The sequence below is a fragment of the Bufo bufo genome, chromosome 2, assembly GCF_905171765.1.
Source record: "Bufo bufo chromosome 2, aBufBuf1.1, whole genome shotgun sequence".
Lineage (NCBI taxonomy): Eukaryota > Metazoa > Chordata > Amphibia > Anura > Bufonidae > Bufo > Bufo bufo.
The window spans coordinates 508,048,293-508,073,766 of NC_053390.1; the positions used below are offsets into that span (position 1 = coordinate 508,048,293).

Here is a 25,474-nt window from a genome sequence, read left to right on the forward strand (position 1 = left end):
CCGATTCATACATAACAATACACGTTTCACTTGGCAAACTGTGCATGTGATTTCAACAGAGAAGATAAACAGCTGCTAGATACATTTATGCATATGGACATACAGTATGGGCCTATGAAAAGCAAATATATAATAATATGAATGTGTGTAAGGGGTATTCCCACCTCAGACATTGGTGGCATTTTTGCTAGGGTATGCCACTAATGTCAGATAGGAGCAGATCCCAGAGTTGGGACCCGCACCTATCTCCAGTAGGGGGCCCCTCAAAGTTAAGAAGAACACATCGTGCAAGCGTGGCCACCCTCCTTTTACCACTGTGGAACTTCTGAAAATAGCAATCAATGGGGCAATTTTAATGCCAGATCCGGCACTAATACATTCCAATGGAAAAAAATTCTGGCATTCCGGCAACTGTTCAGTTTTGGCCGGAGAGAAAAATGCAGCATGCTGCGGTTTTTTTCTCTGTCCAAATGCCGTAAAAGGACTGAACTGAAGACATCCTGATGCATCCTGAACGGATTGCTTTCTATTCAGAATGCATTAGGATAAAACTGATCTTTTTTTTTTCCGGTATTGAGCCCCTAGGACGAAACTCAATACTGGAAAACTTTGAAGCAAGTGTGAAAGTACCCTAAGATAAGAGCTGAGCTATAATCAGTGTTTATATGTCAGAGAGCAGAGATAAAGAGTCTGTCTGCTCCTCAGATGACGGAAAAGACAAAAAATCCACAGCTGCTACTACAGCATCTGAGCCCTGTACACAAAAAAGGAATCCATATTTTTAATAAAGACCAATTAAAAAAATTATTTTGAACTCAAAATGAGTACAATGCAATAATAAAAAAAAAAAATTGCCCCAAAACGTGTACATAGCCTTTAAAGGAGTTGCCACAGCAGTAAGTCTGAGAGAAGGGGCTCCCTCAGTGCCCACTTGCTCACCATAAACATGTTTGCAGGTTGCCAATGCATTGCCGTGGAAGCCTGGAACCTAACAAAGGCTCCCAATGATTGCCATTATTCTTTTCTTATTAAGCTATGTTGCCATTACATCTAGAGAATCTGCTCTGCTCTGCAACGGCTGCACACTCTCCGCTTTGATAGAACAGGCTTGGGCAGTGAAAGCATCTGGAAAATACAGTATTTACAATCTTTTATTTTTTGTTACTCACCTAGGTCTTTATTGCAGTTCTCTGTGCTGTCTGATTCATGCAGTGTTTGTTCTAGGTCAGAATGGCTGGAATTCTGTAAGGTACCACATGTACAGTGTTAAAACAAATCTTCACATTTGAGAGAATCTTTAGTATTCTCCTCCAAACCAGTTATAATATTCTACATGCTATGAAATCCTTACCAGAATTTTGCTGCTCTGTTCTGAACTTGGCTCTGCAGGAGATGCCGATGGAGTGTTGCAAGTACTGCCATCCTTTACCAGAAAAACAAGCAGAGAACTATACTGAAGCAACAGTACGCACTAAATCATGTAATGACTGCACATGTAATGTACCTTCTGAACAGCCATTGCTGTTTTCAGCTGAGTGCTATGCCCCTTTGTTTTGCTCAGCTCACCTCTGACAGTGGAGCGAGGACCCTAAGGATTCACAGAATGTCTACTGTACGTCTATGGATTTTGGCTAATGAAAAGGACCCAATTAGATCACCTACCTTCTTGCCACTATGACATTGACAGTAGAATTACAAGTTGGCCAAAAATCCACGCAGTAGTCACATTCGTTTGTGCAAAGGACTACATTTGTGGGGCTGGATTTTTGTTTGGCAGGTAGCCTGACATAACCTATTTTACAGAAATTTGTGTTTTTTTGTTTTCTTTCTGGTCAATTTGGCAATCTTTGACTGTACAGGACTGAAAAGGTTTGTAGTGGTAATCGTCAAAAAGTGGTAAAATGAGCAAATACTTACTTGGAGATTAGGACACACAGAGCGAACTGCATGGTAGCACATCTCTCTGTTACGCAGGGACCCAAAAAGATACTGAGGAGAAAATAACAAAACCACGTCAAAACATTAAAATATGAAACGTTTGCCCATAGTAAACAATCAGAATCTGTATTTCTAGAGCAGGTTTGACACTTTGCCTTATGTTTGTCTGTGTTTTTATGCATATTTACAATAGAACATTAATACAGAACTATGAGTTATTCATGATGTAGAAGCTGCATTTGAGATTATCTTTATTAACCACTTCAGCCCCCAGTGCTTAAACACCCTGAAAGACCAGGCCACTTTTTACACTTCTGACCTACACTACTTTCACCGTTTATTGCTCGGTCATGCAACTTACCACCCAAATGAATTTTACCTCCTTTTCTTCTCACTAATAGAGCTTTCATTTGGTGGTATTTCATTGCTGCTGACATTTTTACTTTTTTTGTTATTAATCGAAATTTAACGATTTTTTTGCAAAAAAATCACATTTTTCACTTTCAGTTGTAAAATTTTGCAAAAAAAAACGACATCCATATAGAAATTTTGCTCTAAATTTATAGTTCTACATGTCTTTGATAAAAAAAAAATGTTTGGGTAAAAAAAAAATGGTTTGGGTAAAAGTTATAGCGTTTACAAACTATGGTACAAAAATGTGAATTTCCGCTTTTTGAAGCAGCTCTGACTTTCTGAGCACCTGTCATGTTTCCTGAGGTTCTACAATGCCCAGACAGTACAAACACCCCACAAATGACCCCATTTCTGAAAGTACACACCCTAAGGTATTCGCTGATGGGCATAGTGAGTTCATAGAACTTTTTATTTTTTGTCACAAGTTAGCGGAAAATTATGATTTTTTATTTTTTTTTTTCTTACAAAGTCTCATATTCCACTAACTTGTGACAAAAAATAAAAACTTCCATGAACTCACTATGCCCATCAGCGAATACCTTGGGGTCTCTTCTTTCCAAAATGGGGTCACTTGTGGGGTAGTTATACTGCCCTGGCATTCTAGGGGCCCAAATGTGTGGTAAGGAGTTTGAAATCAAATTCTGTAAAAAATGACCTGTGAAATCCGAAAGGTGCTCTTTGGAATATGGGCCCCTTTGCCCACCTAGGCTGCAAAAAAGTGTCACACATCTGGTATCTCCGTACTCAGGAGAAGGTGGGGAATGTGTTTTGGGGTGTCATTTTATATATACCCATGCTGGGTGAGAGAAATATCTTGGCAAAAGACAACTTTTCCCATTTTTTTTATACAAAGTTGTCATTTGACCAAGATATTTATCTCACCCAGCATGGGTATATGTAAAAAGACACCCCAAAACACATTCCTCAACTTCTCCTGAGTACGGGGATACCAGATGTGTGACACTTTTTTGCAGCCTAGGTGGGCAAAGGGGCCCATATTCCAAAGAGCACCTTTCGGATTTCACTCCTCATTTTTTCCTGAATTTGATTTCAAACTCCTTACCACACATTTGGGCCCCTAGAATACCAGGGCAGTATAACTACCCCACAAGTGACCCCATTTTGGAAAGAAGACACCCCAAGGTATTCCGTGAGGGGCATGGCGAGTTCCTAGAATTTTTTATTTTTTGTCACAAGTTAGTGGAAAATGATGATTTTTTTTTTTATTTTTTTTTTCATACAAAGTCTCATATTCCACAAACTTGTGACAAAAAATAAAAACTTCCATGAACTCACTATGCCCATCAGCGAATACCTTGGGGTCTCTTCTTTCCAAAATGGGGTCACTTGTGGGGTAGTTATACTGCCCTGGCATTCTAGGGGCCCAAATGTGTGGTAAGTAGGTAAATGACCTGTGAAATCCGAAAGGTGCTCTTTGGAATGTGGGCCCCTTTGCCCACCTAGGCTGCAAAAAAGTGTCACACATCTGGTATCTCTGTATTCAGGAGAAGTTGAGGAATGTGTTTTGGGGTGTCTTTTTACATATACCCATGCTGGGTGAGATAAATATCTTGGTCAAATGCCAACTTTGTAAAAAAAAAATGGGAAAAGTTGTCTTTTGCCAAGATATTTCTCTCACCCAGCATGGGTATATGTAAAATGACACCCCAAAACACATTCCCCAACTTCTCCCGATTACGGAGATACCAGATGTGTGACACTTTTTTGCAGCCTAGGTGGGCAAAGGGGCCCATATTCAAAAGAGCACCTTTCGGATTTCACAGGTCATTTTTTACAGAATTTGATTTCAAACTCCTTACCACACATTTGGGCCCCTAGAATGCCAGGGCAGTATAACTACCCCACAAGTGACCCCATTTTGGAAAGAAGAGACCCCAAGGTATTCGCTGATGGGCATAGTGAGTTCATGGAACTTTTTATTTTTTGTCACAAGTTAGTGGAATATGAGACTTTGTATGAAAAAAAAAATTAAAAAAAAAATCATCATTTTCCACTAACTTGTGACAAAAAATAAAAAATTCTAGGAACTCGCCATGCCCCTCACGGAATACCTTGGGGTGTCTTCTTTCCAAAATGGGGTCACTTGTGGGGTAGTTATACTGCCCTGGCATTTTCCAGGGGCCCTAATGTGTGGTAAGTAGGTAAATGACCTGTGAAATCCTAAAGGTGCTCTTTGGAATATGGGCCCCTTTGCCCACCTAGGCTGCAAAAAAGTGTCACACATCTGGTATCGCCGTACTCAGGAGAAGTTGGGCAATGTGTTTTGGGGTGTCATTTTACATATACCCATGCTGGGTGAGAGAAATATCTTGGCAAAAGACAACTTTTCCCATTTTTTTATACAAAGTTGGCATTTGACCAAGATATTTCTCTCACCCAGCATGGGTATATGTAAAATGACACCCCAAAACACATTCCCCAACTTCTCCTGAGTACGGCGATACCAGATGTGTGACACTTTTTTGCAGCCTAGATGCGCAAAGGTGCCCAAATTCCTTTTAGGAGGGCATTTTTAGACATTTGGATACCAGACTTCTTCTCACGCTTTGGGGCCCCTAGAATGCCAGGGCAGTATAAATACCCCACATGTGACCCCATTTTGGAAAGAAGACACCCCAAGGTATTCAATGAGGGGCATGGCGAGTTCATAGAAATTTTTTTTTTTTGGCACAAGTTAGCGGAAATTGATATTTTTAATTTTTTTCTCACAAAGTCTCCCGTTCCGCTAACTTGGGACAAAAATTTCAATCTTTCATGGACTCAATATGCCCCTCACGGAATACCTGGGGGTGTCTTCTTTCCGAAATGGGGTCACATGTGGGGTATTTATACTGCCCTGGCATTCTAGGGGCCCTGAAGCGTGAGAAGAAGTCTGGAATATAAATGTCTAAAAAATTTTACGCATTTGGATTCCGTGAGGGGTATGGTGAGTTCATGTGAGATTTTATTTTTTGACACAAGTTAGTGGAATATGAGACTTTGTAAGAAAAAAAAAAATAAATTCCGCTAACTTGGGCCAAAAAAATATCTGAATGGAGCCTTACAGAGGGGTGATCAATGACAGGGGGGTGATCAATGACAGGGGGGTGATCAATGACAGGGGGGTTGATCAATGACAGGGGGGGTGATCAGGGAGTCTATATGGGGTGATCACCACAGTCATTGATCACGCCCCTGTAAGGCTTCATTCAGACGTCCGGATGCGTTTTGCGGATCCGATCCATCTATCAGTGGATCCGTAAAAATCATGCGGACGTCTGAATGGAGCTTTACAGGGGGGTAATCAATGACAGGGGGTTGATCAATGACAGGGGGGTGATCAGGGAGTCTATATGGGGTGATCACCACAGTCATTGATCACGCCCCTGTAAGGCTTCATTCAGACGTCCGGATGCGTTTTGCGGATCCGATCCATCTATCAGTGCATCCGTAAAAATCATGCGGACATCTGAATGGAGCTTTACAGGGGGGTGATCAATGACAGGGGGGTGATCAATGACAGGGGGGTGATCAGGGAGTCTATATGGGGTGATCACCACAGTCATTGATCACGCCCCTGTAAGGCTTCATTCAGACGTCCGGATGCGTTTTGCGGATCCGATCCATCTATCAGTGGATCCGTAAAAATCATGCGGACGTCTGAATGGAGCTTTACAGGGGGGTAATCAATGACAGGGGGTTGATCAATGACAGGGGGGTGATCAGGGAGTCTATATGGGGTGATCACCACAGTCATTGATCACGCCCCTGTAAGGCTTCATTCAGACGTCCGGATGCGTTTTGCGGATCCGATCCATCTATCAGTGCATCCGTAAAAATCATGCGGACATCTGAATGGAGCTTTACAGGGGGGTGATCAATGACAGGGGGGTGATCAATGACAGGGGGGTGATCAGGGAGTCTATATGGGGTGATCACCACAGTCATTGATCACGCCCCTGTAAGGCTTCATTCAGACGTCCGGATGCGTTTTGCGGATCGGATCCATCTATCAGTGCATCCGTAAAAATCATGCGGACATCTGAATGGAGCTTTACAGGGGGGTGATCAGGGAGTCTATATGGGGTGATCACCACAGTCATTGATCATGCCCCTGTAAGGCTTCATTCAGACGTCCGGATGCGTTTTGCGGATCGGATCCATCTATCAGTGCATCCATAAAAATCATGCGGACATCTGAATGGAGCTTTACAGGGGGGTGATCAGGGAGTCTATATGGGGTGATCACCACAGTCATTGATCATGCCCCTGTAAGGCTTCATTCAGACGTCCGGATGCGTTTTGCGGATCGGATCCATCTATCAGTGCATCCGTAAAAATCATGCGGACATCTGAATGGAGCTTTACAGGGGGGTGATCAATGACAGGGGGGTGATCAGGGAGTCTATATGGGGTGATCACCACAGTCATTGATCATGCCCCTGTAAGGCTTCATTCAGACATCCGGATGCGTTTTGCGGATCGGATCCATCTATCAGTGCATCCGTAAAAATCATGCGGACATCTGAATGGAGCTTTACAGGGGGGTGATCAGGGAGTCTATATGGGGTGATCACCACAGTCATTGATCATGCCCCTGTAAGGCTTCATTCAGACGTCCGGATGCGTTTTGCGGATCGGATCCATCTATCAGTGCATCCGTAAAAATCATGCGGACGTCTGAATGGAGCTTTACAGGGGGTTGATCAATGACAGGGGTGTAATCAATGACAGGGGGGGTGATCAGGGAGTCTATATGGGGTGATAACCACAGTCATTGATCACGCCCCTGTAAGGCTTCATTCAGACGTCCGGATGCGTTTTGCGGATCCGATCCATCTATCAGTGGATCCGTAAAAATCATGCGGACATCTGAATGGAGCTTTACAGGGGGGTAATCAATGACAGGGGGGTGATCAATGACAGGGGGGTGATCAGGGAGTCTATATGGGGTGATCAGGGGTGATCAGGGGCTAATAAGGGGTTAATAAGTGACGGGGGGGGGGGTGTAGTGTAGTGTAGTGGTGCTTGGTGGGACTTTGCTGAGCTACCTGTGTCCTCTGGTGGTCGATCCAAACAAATGGGACCACCAGAGGACCAGGTAGCAGGTATATTAGACGCTGTTATCAAAACAGCGTCTAATATACCTGTTAGGGGTTAAAAAAAACACATCTCCAGCCTGCCAGCGAACGATCGCCGCTGGCAGGCTGGAGATCAACTCTCTTACCTTCCGTTCCTGTGAGCGCGCGCGCCTGTGTGCGCGCGTTCACAGGAAATCTCGGCCATCGCGAGATGACGCATATATGCGTGACTCTGCGCAGGGCTGCCACCTCCGGAACGCGATCCTGCGTTAGGCGGTCCGGAGGTGGTTAATGTATAGAAGACTTAGGAGGTCATTTATTAAGACCGGGGTTTTAGACGCCGGTCTTAATATGCCCCTGCGCTGGGTCCGTCAAAGATATGTAGAGACGCCGTGTCTACATAACTTCGAAGGTTCCACCACCGCTTCTAAATCAGCAAGGGAGCTGGCGTAGATCTAGAGCAAACAGGCGTAGAAAATGATGAATGAGATGGGCCCCCTGGCCCTAAAAACATGAAGGAATTGCAAGTTTTTCCTCAAATTTCACCCCACAAACATTTCTTCCTGTTTTGCGATGAAACATATGGTAAATTAAATGGAGCCATTAAAAAAAAAAAAAAAAACTTGTCCTGCAAAAAAAACTAAAACAAGCCCTCCTTTAGCTTTTGGAACAAAAAGGTAAAAAAAGTTATGGGTCTTGGAAGTCAGGTGCTGAATCGGTTAATGTATGGAACTAGTACTTTAGATACACTGACCTTGTCTCCGTCAATGGTTCGAACACTCAGTGCATTAGGCACCAGTAAAGCTGTATTTGCTTTTTTAACAATAGACACGGAACTGACAGGAATCAAAACCTGTACATGAAATAAATAGGAACTTGTAAATAATTCATAAGGTGGAAAGTGTTAAGTGTTCTGCGTGTTTTTACACAGTTCCGAATACATGTATGCAAATGTACTTGATGCATGTGAATTTACAGGCAATGGGAAAAAAGTGATACGACTTGCACTTGTTTGTTAGATTTATCACATGCGTGGCTGAGCTGCTGACATGAATACCTCTGCTTCATAGGCTAGCTAGTTATCCAACGTAGGAAACCGTGACAGAGCAAAGTATCACTATTTTTAAATTGTTAAAATATATTACAGGCAACTCAACCGTAAAAAATAAAAAATAAAAAATTATTAAAGCACACACACATGTAGAGGGATTAAAGGAGTGGTCTAAGATTAGAAAAAACATGAATGCTTTATTCCAAAAACAGCCCCACACCTGTCCATGGGTTGTGACTGGAAGAAAGCAGCCTACTTTTTCTAGTCCTGGACAACCCCCTTTAATTTCTCTGGGACTTATTGATAAATGAGAAACCATATAAAAATATGTGAATCCTGCAATGTTATAGCTTACTAATACAAATAGTAAAAAATAAATAAATGGGGGTTTACAATGTAAAGGAAAGTGCAGCGATCTCTCTCGGACCCCCTAGACTGCTGACAGTGCATGCTAGCTGTAAACCACAGGCTGTTATGCCAGCTGTACCATGTAAAAGCAGGCGAGAGAACGGGTTCTGTAGTAGGCTAGAGACTGCAATACTAACAGCTGTCAGGAAATACATATCTGGGGCGACAGGGGAGGTTGGTATGATGCCTATTCATCACCTACTAGACTTCCCTCAGACTGTAAGCTCTTGTGAGCAGGGCCCTCACTCCTAGTGTTTTAGTTGTTTATTACCCTGTAATTTGTATTGTGATATCTTTTGATTTGTACATTAACCCTCTGAATTGTAAAGCACTGTAGAATATGGCGGCACTATATATAAAGATCTCAATAGCACTACATTGCAGTTCTTAGGCTAGGCTGTATTCCGATATACTGTATTTACCGTATTTTTCGCCCCATAAGACGCACTTTTTTCCTCCCAAAAGTGGGGGGAAATGCCCCTGCGTCTTATGGGGCGAATGCATCCATTTTACATCGCAGACTGCGATGTATGAGCCGGGAGAGAGGAGGGGCTGGAGTCCGGAACTAGGGGCGGGGCCCGGTGCAGTCACTGTACTCTTACACCGGGCCCCGCGGCTCACCGCAGTATTTATAAACATGAATCCTTATCCTGTTAATAAGTTTAACTAAAGCTGCACTCTCCCCTGTTCCCCTGTATCAGTACAGCACTTACTAACAAGCTTCCATAGCAGGCAGAGCGGACGGCAGCAGTAACATCACTCACTGACGTTGAGCGCCTGCTCCTCCTGCTTCATTCATAAAGTGGGAGGAGCAGGCGCTCAACGTCAGTGAGTGATGTTACTGCTGCCGTCCGCTCTGCCTGCTATGGAAGCTTGTTCATAAGTGCTGTACTGATACAGGGGAACAGGGGAGAGTGCAGCTTTAGTTAAACTTATTAACAGGATAAGGATTAATGTTTATAAATACTGCGGTGAGCAGAGGGCCGGTGTTTTGGGGGACACTTATGAGGGGGATCTGTGGATAACATATAGCAGTGCCATCCACAGATCCCCCCATAACAGTGCCATCCACAGATCCCCCATAACAGTGCGTCATCCACAGATCCCCCACATGACAGTGCGTCATCCACAGATCCCCCACAATAGTGTCATGCACAGACCACCATTAATTCAAAACCCACCAAAAGCACACCTTTTGGTTAAAAATATATTTTTTCTTATTTTCCTCCTCAAAAACCTAGTTGCGTCCTATAGGGCGAAAAATACGGTACACCCTGGAAAAAGCAGGAACATTATCAAAATGTTGTGCAATGGAAATTGCTTTGGTGAAACAGTTTATTGAGGCCAAGCAACTTCTTAATAAAAATATCTCAAATTAACAGGAAAGGTTACACTAGAGCTACAGGTATTAACAGCGTAGAACGGTCATATTTCAACTGACTTTAGAACCAGAACGTATTACATCAAAAATAAAAGCACCAGAAATACAGCTAGGATCTTAAAATCATCTGTTCATATGGGCTCAGTGCAACATACGCTCACCTTGATCTCCTTGCGAAGCATGCTGCAGAAAAATGCTAAGTGGCAGTGGGAGATATAGAGCCGTCCTTGGTACAAGACCTCTTTTTGGAAGGCACAAGTAAAGCCTGTGGATGTACAGAATAGAGCTTAGTTTTCTGAAATACATACAGTCAAAATGGGTCACATTTGGGAAAGATGACAACTAGGTTTGCCACTGATTTCGGTTTACAATCTGCCTAGATGCCTCTCTGTTGCACTATAACTGTTTGGGTGAGCAAAACGCAGGGTCTCTTACTTCAACTACTTAATGACCAGGTCTCAAAAAGCCTTAAAGGGGTATTCTGGTGTGTGAAGTTATCCCTTATCCACCACCGATCACGAGAATTGGCAGCCCGTACCACACAGAGCCCGCTGAAATAAACAGGGCAGTCCATCAGGCATGCAAACAGCCGCTTCATGCATTTACATGGGAGTTCCGGAGACAGGCGTGCACTGTGCTCTGCCATCTCCGGAACACTCACAGAACTGAATGGAGTGGCAGGGCGCATGTCTGACCGAATGCTCCATTCATTTCAGAGGCTCCACAGAGCATGGGGTCCCAGCAGTAGGACCCCCACTGATCTAATAGTTATCCCCTACCCTGTTAAATTGGTATAACGCAGGGGTGCACAACCTTTTTTGATCTGGGGGCCGCATTCTCACGTCGCTGTATTTGAAGGGGCCTCAAATTAAAAAAATGTCTATCGGCGCTCATTTGCATCAGCCTATTACACAAGCCAATGCAAAGTGACTGGGGAGGAATGATCGCCATCACAGTCATTCCGCCTTCATTGTTATATTGATTATCGGTAGCACATTCCTGATTTAATGGTGAGATGTGCTGACGATAATTGTACATCCTTCACCCTGATAAAATATGCAAATCAGCCGACAAACTGTTCATTGACTGATCAGCGGCACTATTATACCGGCCAGATATAAGATATGAGCGCTCCTATGAGGACTTGTTCCCAGTAATTGTGCTGAATATTGTGCTGCAGCATAGCCCCTGAAACCGAAGACATACACTTACCTGCTCCCTGCCGCTCTGGTCCTCTGCACTGCCTCCATCTTCCGGTCCCCCGCAGTTTTCACCTGGCAGTGCATGACCATGGTCACATGCACCTCTCCAGCCAATGACTGGCTTCAGGGGTCATGTGCCCACAAGCAGCATGTCACTGATGAAGCCAGTCATTGGCTGGAGAGGTGCATGTGACCATGGCCAGGCGTGCACAGGTGTAAACAGAGCGGGGACCAGAAGATGGGGGCAGCGCAGAAGACCGGAGCAGCAGGGAGCAGGTAAATATGAACCTTTTGTTTCAGGGCCATGCTGCAGGAACTGGTTAAAAATCATTTTTACCAGAAAAGTGGCGACATTTCCTTCCATCCTGCCTCCTATTCATAAATCAGCATTTTCTTCACTGCAGAGGACGGCGGTCACTGGTTATTACCGCCTCCTGCCCCCCGGTTATAGGGGCCCTGCAATAACCAGTAAGCACTTTCCTTCACTGCAGAGGACGGTAGTCACTGGTTATCACCGCCTCCTGCTGCCCCCCTGGTTATAGGGGCCCTGCAATAACCAGTAAGCGCTTTCCTTCAGTGCAGAGGCCGGTGATCACCGGTTATTACCGCCTCCTGCCCCCCGGTTATAGGGGCCCTACAATAACCAGTAAGCACTTTCCTTCACTGCAGAGGTAGGCGCTCACTGGTTATTACTGCCTCCTGCCCCCAGTTATAGGGACCCTGCAATAACCAATAAGCACTTTCCTTTACTGCAGAGGACGGTGCTCACTGGTTATTACCGCCTCCTGCCCCCTGGTTATAGGGGCCCCTGCAATAACCAGTAAGCGCTTTCCTTTACTGCAGAGGACGGTAGTCACTGGTTATTACCGCCTCCTGCCCCCTAGTTATAGGGGCCCTGCAATAACCAGTAAGCCCTTTCCTTTACTGCAGAGGACAGCCCTCACTGATTCATAAAAAGACCTTTGGGGGACACCGACACTTTTTTTTTTTGCAGCTTTTCCTTTTATTTGTATTTTATTGTATTATTTTTTTATAATTGGTTTATTACATTTTTTTTTAAATATATTTTGCCACATAATAGGTCCCCCAAGAGGTCATAAAAAGACTGTTGGGGGGGGGGGGAGGGACAATGAACACTCTTATTTTGCACTTTTTCCTTTTTATTTTATTTGTATTTTTATTTACATTTTTTTTAATTTTATTTGTAATTTTTATTTTTGAATTTTCTATGGAAATGAATGCCGGATCCGGCAATCCGGCATGTGTTCCGGAATTTTGGCCAGAGAAAATACTGCAGCATGCTGCGGTATTTTCTCAGGCCAAATACCGTAAAAGGGACGAAACGGAAAACATCTTGATGCATACTGAACGGATTCCTTTCCATTTAAAATGCATTAGAACAAAACAGATGCGTTTTTTTCTGGTATGACGGAACTCAATACCGGAAAACTTTTACGCTATACCTGGGACTGAGCTTCCCCTAGACCATGTGACCAATAAATGTGATGTCACTGGCTTAAGAAGAAGTTGAGGCGCTCATCAGCACGCCGAAGTCTCTTTAAACAGCTGATCCCGGTTGTTGGCCCCCGCCAATCTAAGGGTAGTTCCTGCAACCACTGGCACTTGAATGGCATGGGAAGCACAGCTGTGTCCAAAGTGTAGTGGCTATGTTGAGTTACCCGCAGCTCAGCTCTCATTTACTTCAATAGGAACTAGTTCCAGCGCCAGCAGAGAACACCTGGTCAGTGGGGCTGCAGGGTCTCAGACTCTCACCAATTGGATATTAATGACCTATCCTAAGGATAAGTCATCAATATCAGGGGTTAACAACTAAACAAGTTAAAGGGGAAAAAAAATATATATATAAAAAAAAAAAATAAGGTAGACTTACTATCTTTTAACTCTTCATCTTCAGAAACTTCTCGAAATATCTTGTGGAATGTACAGTTATGTTTCGGTAGCTGTAATATTCAAAGTAAATGTATTAAGATTTACTAATGCAAAATATGCAGTAAAAGTAAAAACACAGTATATAAATCTACAGGGGGGAAAAGTACAATAGTTTTTTTAATTTTCGAGGTTTTAGCCAAATACTGAGTTCAAATCTGTGTTGGAGGCTCCATTAGAGGCCACTGTTGCAGATTGTCAGAATCAGCAGGCAAAAGTCCTGCATGTAGGATTTATTTTTTCCTGTAAAGAAGTGGACTCCTGAATGGAAACTGAAGAGACACCATTATAGTCAATGGGGCCGTTTGACGCCATTCCTGTCAGTTATGTGCCTGATCCAGCACTTCCATTATTTTCATTGTTTCACTCCTACAACATTGCAGAACAACAGAAATTGATAGTGTGAAAGAAGCCTTACATTGCTAGTGATAGAACGGCGCCTGTCTGCTGGAACATCGTCAGTCGTCCTAAATGATGAAGTCTGTTCATAAGTTTTGGATCTGGAAGGAAAATTTTGACACCAATGAATACAATGTATAGATAGCACAGCAGGAATAGTTAGAAAAAGGAAAAAAATACATGTCATTTCAATCCGTTCCCAGACAACAAATGTCAAGGTCTCTAAGCCTCATGCAAATGCTTGTACACTCTTCAACATTGAAATTGCAACATCAAGGACGATTTTTAAGGTTATGCAAATCGAGGAAGAAGCAGGTGTTGCTAAGATCTGTATATGATCACATTTTCAAGCACCTAGCTCCAATCTGTGGCATGTGGGAGGGGCATAAAAAGCCATATTGAAAGCAAAGTTTTTTAGCCACATGAAACCTCAAAAATCAGATCAGTTGTGTGGGATATTTGTGTAATGCCTCCAGTTATCACCACTTGTCGCAAACTGAGAGGTACAGAATCCTTGAATTGAGAGAACTTGGTTTATCACTCAAGCAGATCACTATGCACCTTGGCCAAGATGTCAGCATTGTTTAAAGTTTTGTGACCAAGTGATTGGGAGAACAATGCCGAACTGGAAGGACAGCAAAAGAGACATTTAGGCGAACCCCTGCACAGACAGATCATCGGATTAGAAGAATGGCACAAAGTGATCTATTCTGTACTGCAAGTGAAATTGGACGTCACTTCCCAAGCCTAGTGCAGTAAACAGTGTGTACACAAACCATCAGAAGGTGTTTGCACGACACTGGGCTACGAGCCAGATGTCCAGCTACAGGTGGTCCATTTACCTTATGCCATGGCTTTCAAAGGCTATAATGGTGCACAGCAAGATTTCAATGGAGGTGGAATGGAGGTCTAGCCTCTTCAGCGATGACAGCCAGAGATTAGTTTGGGGACCGGGTGAACAATGCGATAAAGAGGCCTTCACAAGTTAACATCACAAAGGACCTACTTCCAGGATTATGGTGTGTGGTGGAATAATGTTTAGTAGCCGGACCCCTCTAGTCTTAATTTCAGGTACACTAACGGCTAGGAGTTACATTGATTTGCTTGTGGAACCAGTAATACAACCATTTCTCCAAAGTGTCCCAGGAGCCATTTTTCAACAGGGCAACGCCAGGCCACATGTTGCTTGTGCTACTGTGAGTAGCCTGTGTGGCCTAAACATGCTACCATGGTCTGCAGAGTCTCCAGACTTGGGTCTCCGATCGAGCACAATAGGGATGTCATTGGTTGGCAATGGCAAAGGGAGCTTGATGATTTGTATGCCCAAGTGCATTCAGCGTGGCAGAACATTCCTCAGACAACCATTAATAACCTCACTGATACCATGCCGAGGAGGGGTGCATTTCTTCATACTTAATACTGAATATATCAAGATATTTTTTATTTTATTTTTTATCAGTTGCATATCATTAACATGTCTATCTATCCTGTGAGTTCCATAATTCCAAGACATTTCCTTCTTGGTGTTGTAATTTCAATGTTCGGTTGTGTATTTGGCATTTCTATGGCATGGACCCAAAAATAGAGTCAACACATTTCATTGCATATCTAGTTAATATTTTAACCCTGGTTGAACTGGGGCAAATTCTATAGTGAATGGTCAGTTTATTACAGTCAGACCAGATTATGTCTTTCTGCCGCCAAACAAGTTGTGTAGCACACGTAGCGGAATGCACACGGCCGTGTTCCGCGGCCGAGAGCGGTCCGTGGTATGCCGGACTGGATTCCTGTTCAGAGCAGGAGCGCACGGCTTCATGCCACCGCTGCACTACACTAATACACTCATATAGTGTATTACTGTACTGCAGCGGCGACATGAATCGCGCGGCGTCATAGCAACCAATGACGCCGTGCGCTCCTGCTCTGAACAGAAATCCAGTCCGGCATACCACGGACCGCTCTCGGTCACGGAACACGGCCGTGTGCATTCGGCCTTACACTGCCTGTAAGTGACAGGCTTCTTCTCTCATTCTATGTGTGTAGGGTCTGGAGTTAGGAAGGAGTGTGAAATATAACAATTATTTGGAACCAACTTTATGTAAAACAATTGTGGCTACAATAGTCCACAAAGGACAGTAACCACAGTTCAAACAGTCCACAGGAAAATCAACAGGCGGTGGAAACTAAGGGTGGTCCCCAAAACATTGCACTGACATGTTAACTTGTTTCTCTCTTTGTCAGGTCTCTCTAGGACTCTTAGGCTAGGTCTACATGACGACATTTGTCACGCAACAATTTTTATAATGGCAGTCTAGGGTGTCGCACTGCGACGCGACAGGCGCAAAAAATCCATTAGAAATGAGAAAGTGCGACACCATAGACTATCATTATAAAAATTGTCGCGCGACACATTTTGCAGTGTAGTTGTGCCCTATGTCGTGTGGACCTAGCCTTATTGCCCATGGAATAACCGCTTGTACAATTTCCTACAGACAGTGTGCACTACAGGTGAATACTCTAGTTGATCATTTTTACTTCTACTTGGTCGCACCTGATCAAGTTTCCAGCTTTCTCTCCTTTCTCACCACCATACCCCGGCAGAGGTTCTTCAAGACTGAATGACTTAACGTCTGCAAGTCGTTTTTTGCCCTTCTTTACTTTCACAGTACCCAACGAAGAATCTTGAGAAATACTAAATATAACAAGAAAAAATTTAAAGAAAAATATTTGAAATATACATACTGTATATGGCAAACATGGTCGACCACATTGGAAACATTGGTCAGTACAGTTATCCTGTCATTATACACAGAAGAACAGAAATACTGCAATATGATCTTGTTGTTGGTGGGTCCAAAATAACAGAAGGCGGTGCAACACAAGTAGGCGGGGACAACAGAAGCTGGGGGGAACTGCAATACTGCAGTGCAGCACAAAATACAGCCCCAACAGAACCAAATACCACAGTGCAGCCCAAAATACTGCACAGTATTGAACTGTATCACCCTCCTGTGGACAGGAGAAGGCTCCTTAGGCCGTAATAATCAATGCTGAGAGCACCAGACCGGTATGTACCCAGCCGGTGGCAGTGAGGAGGGCTTGGGCTGCCCCCTGAGCATCAGCCCACTGGGAAATTTCACAATCACTGATAGAGACACTGATCAAACACTGACCAAATCACTGAAGTGTGATCCAGGTCTAAGGTTGCTGTTTTGACAAGCAGTTTTCAGAGTGGCGGTTTTTAGTCAAAAGTTTACACATCCAGCTCACTTTATTCACAAATAATCATATACAGACAAATCCTTAAACCATGCGATAGCTTACGCGTTTCAGACATAATGTCCTTAGGCTATTTTTCACACTTGCGGCAGGACGGATCCGACAGGCTGTTCACCCTGTCAGATCCGTCCTGCCGCTATTTCGCCGTGCTGCCGCTCTGTCCCCATTGACTATAATGGGGACAGGGCGGAGCTCCGGCGCAGACGGCAGTGCACAGCGAAAGGCCGCCGGACTAAAAGTACTGCATGTCCGACTTTTTAGTCCGGCAGCCTCTCACCGCAAACTGCCGTGCTGCGCCGGAGATCCGCCCCCGTCCCCATTATAGTCAATGGGGACGGAGCGGCGGCACTGCGAAATAGCAACAGGACAGATCCGACAGGGTGAACAGCATGTCGGATCCGTCCTGCCGCAAGTGTGAAAGTACCCTTAGTCGTAACTTAGGTTAATGTTGAAGTGAGGAAATTTAAAGTCCCACCAGTAACCCCAACCCCCACAGGAAATGGGGGGTGGGGAGGTAGGTTCAAATGAAAATTAACCCCCATCACATCAAAACCACCTGTTATGCAACTCACATGTGAGTTCTGAGGGCTGGTGTCAGGCAGTGCAGCCATAAAGCAGGACACAAGTTCACACCTATTGTAACAGCACCCACACCACCTGACTCATTGCTCTAAATGGAGCAACATATAATTAAAACAAAAAAAACCGCACAATGTGAATAGAGATACACATCATTTTACAAAATTGAAATAAAATCAGATAAGGGTACTTTCACACTAGCGTTATTCTTTTCCGGTGTTGAGTTCCGTCCTAGGGGCTCTATACTGGAAAAGAACTGATCAGTTTTACCCTAATGCATTCTGAATGGAGAGCAATCTGTTCAGGATGCATCAGGATGTCTTCAGTTCAGTCTTTTGGCCTTTTCAGGACGGATATAATACCGCAGCATGCTACGGTTTTATCTCCGTCCAACATTCCGGGACACTTGCCGGATCTGGCATTTTTTCCCATTGACATGCATTAATGCCGGATCCAGCGCCGAGTGGTCCAGCAAAACGGATCCGGCATTGCGGTCTGCGCATGCTAAGACAGGAAAAAATGTGAATTTTCTTTTTAAAAAAATGTCGGATCAGTTTTTCCGGATGACAGCGGAGAGACAGATCCGGCATTTCAATGCATTTGTCATACGGATCGGAACTGCCTGCCGGAATCCTCTGCCGCAAGTGTGAAAGTACCCTAAATACAACGGCGTAGAACTAAACTGCAATCTATCCTTGACCAGAAGGATTTGATCACTGATAGAAATACATAAGATTCAAACCCGTAGGCATCCTAGTGTTGAGTCTAAGGCCCCTTGCAGACGAGCGTTCCTCCCGCAGCGAGTCCGCATCGCAGCGCTGCCGGGGTCACATGGCATTATATTGATTTCTGATGCTATGTAACCCTTACAGTTCTGGAATGTATTGGATAACACTGACATAATGCTGGATGTGCAAATCCGCTGGATGTACAACCGGAAATGTGATGGAACATACCTTTACCCAGTCCACTATATGAGCGGGAGGTGGTATGGCAGGAGCAGAGGGTCGTGGGGTTTGGTACAGGACACACATCTACGCAATTGCAATTATTTTGATGGTGAAAAATGGCACATATTATACATACTAGAAGCGCCATCTTATAAAGACACCGTGGATATTCTGTAAGGCAAGTATTTATTCAGATTTAGGGCTCATGCACACGTATGTATTTTCCAGTCTGCAAAAAACGGATCCGCAATAAATACGGATGACTTCCGTGTTCATTCCATATTTTGCGGAACGGAACAGCTGGACCCTAATAGAACAGTACTATCCTTGTCCATAATGCGGACAATAATAGGACATGTTCAATTTTTTTGCGGAACGGAAATATGCACACAGAGTAACCTGCAGTTGTTGTTTTTTTGTGGAACCACTGAAATGAATAGTTCCACATACGGCCCGCAAAAAAAAAAAAAACTGAACGGACACGGAAAATAAATACGTTTGTGTGCATGAGCCCTCACTCATTATACAGGATTGTAAATCCAGTCAGGCAGGTGGTCGCAGGATCATGGCCAGTGACTAATGATCGCCATGCCCTATGGCAGTGGTGGCGAACCTATGGCACGGGTGCCAGGGGCGGCACTCAGAGCCCTCTCTGTGGGCACCCGCACTTTGGAAGAAGTCTAAGGTGTACCAATATGCCTGCCATTCATCAGCGCAGGGCGCACTATGAACAGCACAGGCAGCGCATTGAAAGTAGACAGGCTACTATAGATAAATGATAAATAAACTACATGGAAGATATACTATAGTGGTGTTCAGGTTAAATTGCCGTGTTGGCACTTTGTGATAAATAAGTGGGTTTTGGGTTGCAATTTGGGCACTCAGTCTGCAAAAGGTTTGCCATCACTGCCCTATGGCATCCATATGTGGGAGGGCGTCACTGGACTTTAGGTGTAAGCATAGCAAACAATGCAGCATGACTGCCACAGGGAAAGCTGAGCACTGACGACATTGCCCAAGCCACAGATTTCCCAACAGTTTCCTGTTTCTTTCGGTGGGCACTGAACCCAGTATGCTAGGCAAAGCAGAGGGGCACACTTCACCATGGCAACTGGTAGAGAGAGCAGATGATAGGGGCTGAGGTATGGCATAAGTTCCACCAGTTATCCCCCAGACCTGTCTACTGGGCACGTTACCTCACGCCACAAAGAGCTTACCTTATTGGCAACGTGGCACTGTCCCGACCACCCCGGCCGATGAGCTTCATGCTTGGCACTGTGAGAACAGAGAACTTCACCAAGTCCGTGGGCAAACACGGCAGTCCGTCAAATTTCCACACAGGATGCGTGTCCCATATGAGAAGCAGACAGGCCGTCCCCCTCAGCAAATCCCGGCAGCCACGCCTCCCCACACCACACTGACGCTGAGGGGGCAGTGCCTCTCCATGTACACATGCCCCAGCTGCTAGGCGTACACTGTACCAGCTGGAATGTCATATGACCGCTTAGGTCTTCGTGACTCAAATGCCAGAGCCTGAATGGAGTTAGGGGATGATGGTGGACCTTTTCTTATTCCCGCCTAATTCTTGGAGGGCTAGTGCTACAGTGCCCATGGTGACATAAATAGGCTCTAGATAGAGAGTAAATAATGGGGGTGAATGCTATTTGACTGGAATGGCACATATGTTGCCTCATTACCTATCTGATTTTTGGTCTGCAAGAACTTGCTATTCTTATTTGCAAAAACAGACAATAGTAGGACCTGTGGTGAAATTCTCGGACCAGGCACGGGGGTCAGTGATGTGTGAATAGCCCCCCATTATGTGATCTGACATACAAGTCGTTCAAACCTAGGGTTGCCACCCGTACGGGATTGACCCGGACAGTCCGGGTTTGTAATCCTGTGCCCAGGTACAAGCCTTTCTCAGACCCGGGCACAGGATTCATTTCCAACTGCAGTGCAGACTGTCTGACTTGCTCGCTCACGGTCCTGACAGCTGGCGGTGAGTGAGCAGCGGCGAACTGTGAGCGGCCGGCACTCCGGGACTGGCTCGAACCTGAAGAGGACGAGGCCGACGGTCAGGATGGATTGGAAGCCGGAGAGCTGGGGGCTGCAGGTGGTCAGGAGCACGAAGACGCTGCTGAAGGAGAGCAGCAAACCCTCGCCCCACAGCATGGCGGCCGTGCCGGGACTGAGCTGCTCTCACTCCCAGATCAGGCCGGATAACAATGAGACGAGCCGCGGGGTCGCGCTCGTCCCGTCCCTGGCTCTTCTGCTGCGCTCCTTTCCTATCACCTCCCCCGGTCTCCGTTACCGGGCCCAGGAAAGCTGCCAGACTCTCACACAACACTCTACAGTCAGTGTGCCGGCCCCGAGTGACGGTTCCCGGGGGATGAGTGCCACATTACTCTAACTGGAGGTCACTAATGGGGGCATTATTCTTACTGGGGGGCACTAATAGGGGGCATTATTCATTCTGGGGCGCACTAATAGGGCCATTACTCTTACTGGGGCACACTAATGGGGGAATTACTATTACTGAAGGGGCACTAATGGGGCATTACTATTACTAGGTGCATTACTATTACTGGGGGCGCTAATGGGGGCTTTAATATTCCTGGGGAGCCACAGTATGACAACGACTTCACACACTGTGTTAAGCCACGCCCCCACAACCACACCCCCTTTGGGTTGTGGCTTAACTTGCCCGGTATTTTTTGTTGGGAAAGGTGGCAACCCAATTCAAGGGGCTCTTTTGAATGGCTATTTGTTGGAAAGTCGCCCGGCAGTGAAAAATTAACCTTTTACCATTTTTAAAGACTGTTTTTCATCACTGCCATGTGAATGTAGCCTTAAAGGGGTTGTCTCATCATAGATAATGGGGGCATATCACTAGGATATGCCCCATTGTCTTATAGGTGCGGATCCCACCGCTGGGACCCGCACCTATATACAGGGAGTGCAGAATTATTAGGCAAGTTGTATTTTTGAGGATTAATTTTATTATTGAACAACAACCATGTTCTCAATGAACCCAAAAAACTCATTAATATCAAAGCTGAATATTTTTGGAAGTAGTTTTTAGTTTGTTTTTAGTTTTAGCTATTTTAGGGGGATATCTGTGTGTGCAGGTGACTATTACTGTGCATAATTATTAGGCAACTTAACAAAAAACAAATATATACCCATTTCAATTATTTATTTTTACCAGTGAAACCAATATAACATCTCAACATTCACAAATATACATTTCTGACATTCAAAAACAAAACAAAAACAAATCAGTGACCAATATAGCCACCTTTCTTTGCAAGGACACTCAAAAGCCTGCCATCCATGGATTCTGTCAGTGTTTTGATCTGTTCACCATCAACATTGCGTGCAGCAGCAACCACAGCCTCCCAGACACTGTTCAGAGAGGTGTACTGTTTTCCCTCCTTGTAAATCTCACATTTGATGATGGACCACAGGTTCTCAATGGGGTTCAGATCAGGTGAACAAGGAGGCCATGTCATTAGATTTTCTTCTTTTATACCCTTTCTTGCCAGCCACGCTGTGGAGTACTTGGACGCGTGTGATGGAGCATTGTCCTGCATGAAAATCATGTTTTTCTTGAAGGATGCAGACTTCTTCCTGTACCACTGCTTGAAGAAGGTGTCTTCCAGAAACTGGCAGTAGGACTGGGAGTTGAGCTTGACTCCATCCTCAACCCGAAAGCCCCACAAGCTCATCTTTGATGATACCAGCCCAAACCAGTACTCCACCTCCACCTTGCTGGCGTCTGAGTCGGACTGGAGCTCTCTGCCCTTTACCAATCCAGCCACGGGCCCATCCATCTGGCCCATCAAGACTCACTCTCATTTCATCAGTCCATAAAACCTTAGAAAAATCAGTCTTGAGATATTTCTTGGCCCAGTCTTGACGTTTCAGCTTGTGTGTCTTGTTCAGTGGTGGTCGTCTTTCAGCCTTTTTTACCTTGGCCATGTCTCTGAGTATTGCACACCTTGTGCTTTTGGGCACTCCAGTGATGTTGCAGCTCTGAAATATGGCCAAACTGGTGGCAAGTGGCATCTTGGCAGCTGCACGCTTGACTTTTCTTAGTTCATGGGCAGTTATTTTGCGCCTTGGTTTTTCCACACGCTTCTTGCGACCCTGTTGACTATTTTGAATGAAACGCTTGATTGTTCGATGATCACGCTTCAGAAGCTTTGCGATTTTAAAAATGCTGCATCCCTCTGCAAGATATCTCACTTTTTTTGACTTTTCTGAGCCTGTCAAGTCCTTCTTTTGACCCATTTTGCCAAAGGAAAGGAAGTTGCCTAATAATTATGCACACCTAATATAGGGTGTTGATGTCATTAGACCACACCCCTTCTCATTACAGAGATGCACATCACCTAATATGCTTAATTGGTAGTAGGCTTTCGAGCCTATACAGCTTGGAGTAAGACAACATGCATAAAGAGGATGATGTGGTCAAAACACTCATTTGCCTAATAATTCTGCACTCCCTGTAGAGAACGGAGCCTGGGTCAGACGGAAATAGCCGAGCCGGCGCTTGGTTATTTTTGCCAACCCCATAGAAAATGAATCTAGGGCACATGCGCAGTGCGCCCTCCTTCACTTGCGGGACTCCTTTCTCGATATAGGTGCGGGTCCCAGCGGTGGGACCCGCACCTATAAGACAGTGGGGGCATATCCTAGAAATATGCCCCCATTGTCCATAATGAGACAACCCCTTTAAGGGTACGGCCACACATATTAGGGGAAACTCCCAGTTAGTCACCACGGCTAAACAACTATTCCTGCGCTTTGAATATTTTTCCCCAATGTTCGTCTACTAGCGTTTTCTTCATGGTGGAAAAAATAGAGAAGGTGATTTATAAATGCCAAGAGCTACAGCATGCTACGTTTTTGAAAAGAAGCCAGAAAGACAAAAAAAAAGCCACCTAATGAACAAAAACGCCAGGAGCAAAAAAGCACGTGTCCTGCATTTCATATTTCGCATAGACCTGCTTCAGCTAACATCTATAGCTGCAAATATAACCAAAAACACAGGTGCAAAAAACACCTCTAAAAAATGCAAAAGTACAGTACTATTTAGTGGCAAAAAGGACCTGTATAAATACGGTACTTACAAGGGACACCCCTTTATAACACAAGCAGACAAAATCCTGGTATTTTTCTGTAAATCTCCACTGGAGGAGAAGTGACATCCACGTACATTTAATTCGAAATCTGTTCATATTTTTCCAATTAGACATGACTGAATTTCCAACTGAGGCTTCTAAGGTAACCTCCGATGGAAATATGAACAGAAAGGTTATAACTTGTAGATACTACTATACATCAGTGTATGAAATAAAATCGGAAATCATATCTATTTCATTATAAATTTATAGTGAAGTCGTGCCGCACTTTTGATAAGGATTGTCATGCACAATTTTTTAGCCATACATAAAATGAAACCTAAAGTTAAAAAAACCATAAAGTAAACCATGCACCGTGCCTTTCATTAGCAGCTTTTCACTCCTGCTAATATAATAAGAATTGTAGGTTTGCTGGACCGAGGAAGTCCAAGAGGAACGGACAAAATGAAGGGCGCAGGACCACAACCAATGGTCAGAATTTTTATTTATTTATTCAGTCTCTGAATAAATCAAAAATATTTCTGACCATTGGTTGTGGTCCTGCGCCCTTCATTTTGTCCGTTCCTCTTGGACTTCCTCGGTCCAGCAAACCTACAGCTCTCACACTCACCCGATTGGCGGTTTGACCCCGACCAAAGGGTGTTTGGACAAGACCGGCGGCACCAACCAATCACCATTACTGTTCATCCTTCATTGTAGTTGCACCCAATTAGGTGCAACTTTGACAGGTGAGCATATTACCTCCCCTAGGCAAGGGAAAACAGTACTTTACTTATTTACCCTATGAGCGCCTTCTCTTTTTTGTCTAAAAACGCTATATAATAAGAATGTCACAAGCACATATGATTCCTGTGCAAGTTTTTGAGAACAAAATGTCCTTTAGAAAAACTTTTTTTTTTTCTAATTTACTACTGACCATCGCATGGCACAATACAATGGATAGCTTTGTTATAGAATAAGTTCCTAGCATCTTGTCATGTCTTATCCCATCCAGTCTCCTGTGGGAAAACATTACATAACAGCTCCTTTTTTCTCTTGTGCTTTAATTAATATCACAGATGGTGATGGATGAAAATCTGTCAAGTTGGCGTCAGGTTATCTCATCAGATCACCCATGTAGGGCCGATAGGACTTTTCTAATATATGTTCTATACAATACCAAAAAGAAAGAAAGAATAATGTTGTGTCATATTCCCTGCCTTCAGGGATGAACCTGATAGTCATTGTACATTTTAGTTGAAAAACCTGACTGCATGACAGGTTTTCTCTGGTTTAGACTAGCTTGACATCCCTGGCTAGCAGAGACATATTAACAAAAGCCACTGTCATGACCACATGAAGCCAAACAGATAATCCACCCTTATCTGTCTTGAGCGAAGTACAAGGAAATACTGGAGATACTCAAACTAAAAGGTGCAAAAACATTAGTCTAAAGATGATAAAAATGGACATTTATCGCCAAAACAGTTGTTCAAATTTAACAGCAAACAATGGTTTGAGCTGACTAACGACTCTGGGGGCCTCCCATTTTTCTTGACCATCTTTGAGATGTTTCTACACCTTGATTGGAGTCCACCTGTCAACATTATTTGGAAAGACACAACCATCTATATAAGGTCTCACAGCTGCATATCAGAGCAACAACCAAGCCATGAGAAGAAAACATTGTCTGAAAAGAAGTTGGCCGTGTTTTAC

The 25,474-nt window shown here is 44.3% G+C and overlaps 1 protein-coding gene across 4 annotated transcripts in view; it reads right to left on the reverse strand.

Moving 5' to 3' along the window:
• LOC120989632 (GRAM domain-containing protein 2B-like) overlaps positions 1-25,474 on the reverse strand; it is a 75,030-nt gene that overhangs the window by 20,695 nt on the left and 28,861 nt on the right. Inside the window, exons 1-9 of one of the 4 annotated variants that reach the window (XM_040417860.1) lie at positions 19,847-20,001; positions 16,373-16,513; positions 13,841-13,922; positions 13,367-13,436; positions 10,435-10,538; positions 8,188-8,286; positions 1,918-1,989; positions 1,352-1,423; positions 1,170-1,242 (exon numbers count right to left, since the gene is read on the reverse strand). In XM_040417860.1, the coding sequence (XP_040273794.1) occupies positions 1,170-1,242; positions 1,352-1,423; positions 1,918-1,989; positions 8,188-8,286; positions 10,435-10,538; positions 13,367-13,436; positions 13,841-13,922; positions 16,373-16,513; positions 19,847-19,896 (763 nt within the window). In that variant the 5' untranslated portion in view covers positions 19,897-20,001. Of the gene's footprint in view, positions 1-1,169; positions 1,243-1,351; positions 1,430-1,917; positions 1,990-8,187; positions 8,287-10,434; positions 10,539-13,366; positions 13,437-13,840; positions 13,923-16,372; positions 16,514-19,846; positions 20,002-25,474 lie in introns of those variants that run through there. The other 3 variants (XM_040417858.1, XM_040417859.1, XM_040417857.1) reach the window with 3 other exon arrangements.